Source organism: Ananas comosus, unplaced genomic scaffold (assembly GCF_001540865.1).
Source record: "Ananas comosus cultivar F153 unplaced genomic scaffold, ASM154086v1, whole genome shotgun sequence".
Lineage (NCBI taxonomy): Eukaryota > Viridiplantae > Streptophyta > Magnoliopsida > Poales > Bromeliaceae > Ananas > Ananas comosus.
In genome coordinates, this window is record NW_017891146.1 from 1,877 (window position 1) to 6,357 (window position 4,481).

General features: G+C 41.4%; 1 protein-coding gene across 1 annotated transcript; it reads left to right on the plus strand.

The window, feature by feature from the left end:
• The first annotated feature begins 3,350 nt into the window (after positions 1-3,350).
• Positions 3,351-4,025, plus strand: LOC109704680. The gene is made up of 2 exons (XM_020225444.1): positions 3,351-3,387; positions 3,478-4,025. Exons 1-2 carry the CDS (start codon positions 3,351-3,353, stop codon positions 4,023-4,025), a joined length of 585 nt encoding a protein of 194 aa, XP_020081033.1.
• Positions 4,026-4,481: the final 456 nt, after the last annotated feature.

The following is a 4,481-nucleotide window of genomic DNA, read 5'->3' on the forward strand; positions in this document are numbered from 1 at the left end:
CCTATTTGTAACGTCCATTGAATTAATTGATGAAATTAATTCATGATAGGGGCCATTTGGAGAGCCCATTAGATAACATAGGTTTGGTAGATTTGATTGGGTTTTATTTATGGACTTTGGATTTTGGATTTTTATTTGTGAACTTTGGGTTTTGGATCTTTATTCGTGGACTTTGTGGACTTTGGGTTTTGGATCTTTATTTGTAGACTTTGTGGATTTTTGGGTTTTTGGGTTTTTATTTGTGGACTTTGTGGGTTTGGGTTTTTGGGTTTTTATTTGTGGACTTTGTGGGTTTGGGTTGTGGATCTTTATTTGTGGACTTTGTGGGATTGGGTTGAGGGATTTTATTCATATGTTTTTATTGGCTTTGGATCCAAATCTGAATGTGGGCTTAAATGGATTTCAGACTTTGCATATTTTGGGCCTTGGACCCGAATCTATATGTGGGTTGAAGTATGCTGCGGGCTTTACATGTTCTGGACCCGAACCTGTATATGGGCTGGACTTTTATTGATTTATATCTGCACATGGGCTGGATTTCAGGCTCCACATGTTTTGGGCCTTGGACCCGAATTTGTACGTAGACTGAGATTAGTCTTGGGCTTCACATGCTCTGGGCCTTGAACCCGAATTTGTATATGGGCTCTGTATTATTTTTGATTGCTTATGAAATTGGGCCCGTAATGAATTAACCCATTGAATTAAATAACTCCGATTTAATTCCTCAAACTTTATTCCCCTTTCTTTTTTTTTCTTTTTTTTTTTTTGCTCTCTTTTTTTTTTACTAAGAGTGAGGGAATAATAATTTTTTTTTTTTTTTTTTTTTTTTTTTTTGTTGACTGAGAGAGAGAGAGAGAGAGAAGTCCAACTCTCTCTCTTTTTGTATTTTGTTTTTCATTCTTCTCTTTTTCTTTTTTTTTCTTTTCCTTTCTTCTTTTCTTTTTTTTTTTCCATTTTTTTTTTGTTAACCGTCAGAGGGAGAGGGAGGTCAACTCCCACTTCTTCTTCTTTCTTGATTTTTTTTTCTTTTCTCTTTTTTTTTTGTTCTTTTTTTTTGTTCACTGCCAGAGAGGGAGTGAAAAGAGTTGCAACCCAACTCTCGCTCTTTCTGTACGACACTGAGAAATCGCTCTTTCTGTACGACACTGAGAAACAGAGAGAGAGAGAGAGAGAGGGTTGCTCTCCTCTTTTTTTTCTTTCTTTTTTTTTGTTTTTGCTGTTTTCCCTTTTTTTTGTTTATTCACTTATCTTTTTTTTTATAATCCAAATATACGAAATTAATCACGTTGAGTCATACGATCGAATCAAACGAAGATGTCGAATTCAAACGAACCCGTTCATTTTTTTATTATCATTTATTGTATCACGTTTTGTTCAAGTACGCGGATTTATCGTGTCGAGCCTATCACGAAGATGGTCGCACGATTTTCGTAACAAAATATCCGATGTTCGATTGGTCATTTTAACCATGTCGAGCCTATCATGAAGATGGCCGCATGATTTTTATACCCATGTCGAGCCTATCACGAAGATAGCAGCACGGTTTTTTTTTTTTTATACCCATGTCGAGCCTATCACGAAGATGGCCGCACGGTTGATACATACAACGGAAGCGATAATTTAATGTCAAATTTGATCGGTTCGAAACCTATCACGAAGATGGTCAGGTTGATCAAATTGACAAAAAAAAACACACGGTTTGGAGATTATAATGCATATACGCGCAACGAAAGCGACGATTTTAATGTTGGATTTGATCGGTTCGAAACCTATCACGAAGATGGTCGGGTTGATCAAACCAACAAAAAAACCGTACTTACGCTGTGCATATGCATGCGTATCCCCTATTATTGTAGAAATCGTCGTGATTGTCGTTGTCGTCGTTGCCGAATCCTAGAACCAAAGTCCTCTTTTTTTTCTGTTGATGTGTACGGACAAAGGAGTGGGGGTGCACATGGCACCCCTCCTCTGCCAGCCGAGAGAGATAGAGTGAAAGAGAGAAAGAGGAGGGTATAAAAAAAAACTCTTTTTTTTTTTTTTTGTTTCTCACCTTTTTTTCTTCTTCTTCTTTCTTTCTTCTTTTTTTTTTTCTTTGCTGTTCTTCTCTTTCAGATCCCCCTCTTCTTTTTTTTGAGAGGCTTTATAATAAGATCCTAACTATCTTTTGGAAATTATTCAAAAGAAAATAAAAAGGGAATGGTATTTTCATACAAGGTATGAATCTTTTTTTTTTTTTTTTACCATTTTTTCTTTTCAATCAATTTTTTTCTTTCCTTTCCCTATCCCCTTCCTTCTATACTTTCATATTGAATTTTGAATTTTTTTTTTCAAACAAAGTGGAGATGGGTTCTCAAATGCTGTGAGGGAGAAAGAGGTGTTGGGGTCATATATAGGTTGCAACAATAGCAACTAGGCCCCCTAAAAGTCCATATTTGCAGCAAACTAATTTTTGCTGCGAAGTCCATTTAGTACCGGTACAAGCTCCTTTTGTCATCGATTACATGATTATGCAGAACCAAACCCGAGAGCAGCTTCTCGAGTAAGTGCATTGGTGCCAGTACAGCCCGATTTTGTCACCGGTTACAAAGCCATTTTCTCCCAAACCCGAGAGCAGCTTTCCCTCGGTTTACTATATGGTACCGGTACACCCCTGGTGTTAAACCGATAACAAAATTTCAGATTTCCATTTTTTTGGGTTAGTTCGATTCTATTTCGTGCGAGCAACGCTAAAACCCTTCTAACTCATTTGAACTCACTTTTAACCCTTCCAACATTGTTGGAAGGTTAATTTGATTTTATCCAACTTTTTCTTTCGGACACTTTAGTCAATTTGGCTAAAGTCCGGAGTACTCAACCGAAATTTCGGTATATTTCAGGCACAATGTCTTGTGTGTCAGCAAGAAGTAGAGCGCCGATTTTCAGCGGAAAAGCTACAGAGCTTACCTATCCCCGTTTGGAAATAGGAGGATATTACCATGGATTTCGTGGTCAGATTGCCCTGGTCGTCGGGCGGCCATGATGCAATTTGGGTAGTAGTGGATCGCTTGACGAAGTCGGCACGTTTTCTACCGATCCGCACTACTTAGTCTGGAGACAAGTTGGCGCAGGTGTATCTTGACGAAGTGGTGAGGTTGCACGGGGTTCCGAAGTCGATTGTGTCGGATCGAGACCGCCGGTTTACTTTGCACTTTTGAAAAAGCCTGCAGGAAGCGCTCGGCACGCGACTCGATTTTAGCACCGCATTCCATCCTCAAACCGATGGGCAATTGGAGAGAACCATACAGGTTTTGGAGGATATGTTGCGAGCGTGTGTTATTGACTAAAAGGGTAGTTGGAGCGAATACTTACCGATGGCCGAGTTCGCCTACAACAATAATTACCAAGCGAGTATAGAGATGGCACCGTTTGAGGCTCTCTATGGGAGAAAGTGTCGATCTCCTATACACTGGAGTGATGTGGGCAAACCGGTGGTGTTAGGTCCCGATGTCTTGCGGGAGGCGGAAGAGAAAGTCCGCCTTGCTCGTCAGAGGCTGATTACGGCGCAGTCGAGGCAGAAAAGCTATGCAAACAAACGCCGACGAGACTTGGAGTTCGCGGTAGGAGGCTGCATCTTCTTGAAGGTATCACCCATGAGGGGTGTGAAGCGGTTCGGAGTTCAGGGAAAGTTAAGTCCCGGGTATATTGGACCCTACGAGGTGATAGAGCGGATTGGTGCGGTAGCTTCTCGGCTTGCATTGCCGCCCAAGCTCGCGGATGTTCACAATGTATTCCACGTTTTCAACCTTCGCAAGTATATCCATGATCCTGAGCATGCCTTGTTGTATGAGCCACCGGAATTGCAAGAAGATATGTCTTATGAGGAATTTCCGGTGTCAATTATTGCTCGAGAGGTGCGAAAGTTGAGAAACCACGAGATTCCCTACGTCAAGGTTCGGTGGAGCAATCACGACGATCGCGAAGCCACGTGGGAGCTCGAGGACGTGATGAAAGAGCATCATCCTCATCTCTTCGAGGAATTGAGTTGAGGTATGAATTTTGTTTAAGTTGAGTAGTTTCGAGGACGAAACTCCTTTTAAGTAGGGGAGGATGTAAGAAAGTGGATCCTCGTAGTATTAAACCACTTTCGGTCAAAGTGACCAAAGCGTGGCAAGAATGATCCTTGGACATGGTCCATTTAACATTCCAACAATGATAGAAGGGTTAAAGTTGAGTTTAAAAAGATATTAAAAGGGTTTTAGCATTGATCGGAGCGAAACAATGCAAATTGCAGTCTGGAGCATTGTTAACCGATAATGCATTAGAGTGGTACAGGCACTAGGCAGGCAACCGAGAACAGCAGCTCTCGGGATTGAGAGTTTAAGGCTGTTAAACCGGTGACACCCCTGGTGCATACCGGTACCAAGTCTGCTACCCGAGAGGGCAACTCTCGGGTTTGGCTACTGCGTAATCGTTACACCGGTGACGCCAACCCGCGTACCGGT

What these genes read in the sequence shown, in the direction of transcription:
- LOC109704680 (XM_020225444.1), top strand. Translation starts at nt 3,351, where the DNA reads ATGGCCGAGTTCGCCTACAACAATAATTACCAAGCGA. An exon ending in CAACAATAATTACCAAGCGA is followed by an intron (nt 3,388 to 3,477) that starts GTATAGAGATGG and finishes CGGTGGTGTTAG; the next exon opens with GTCCCGATGTCTTGCGGGAG.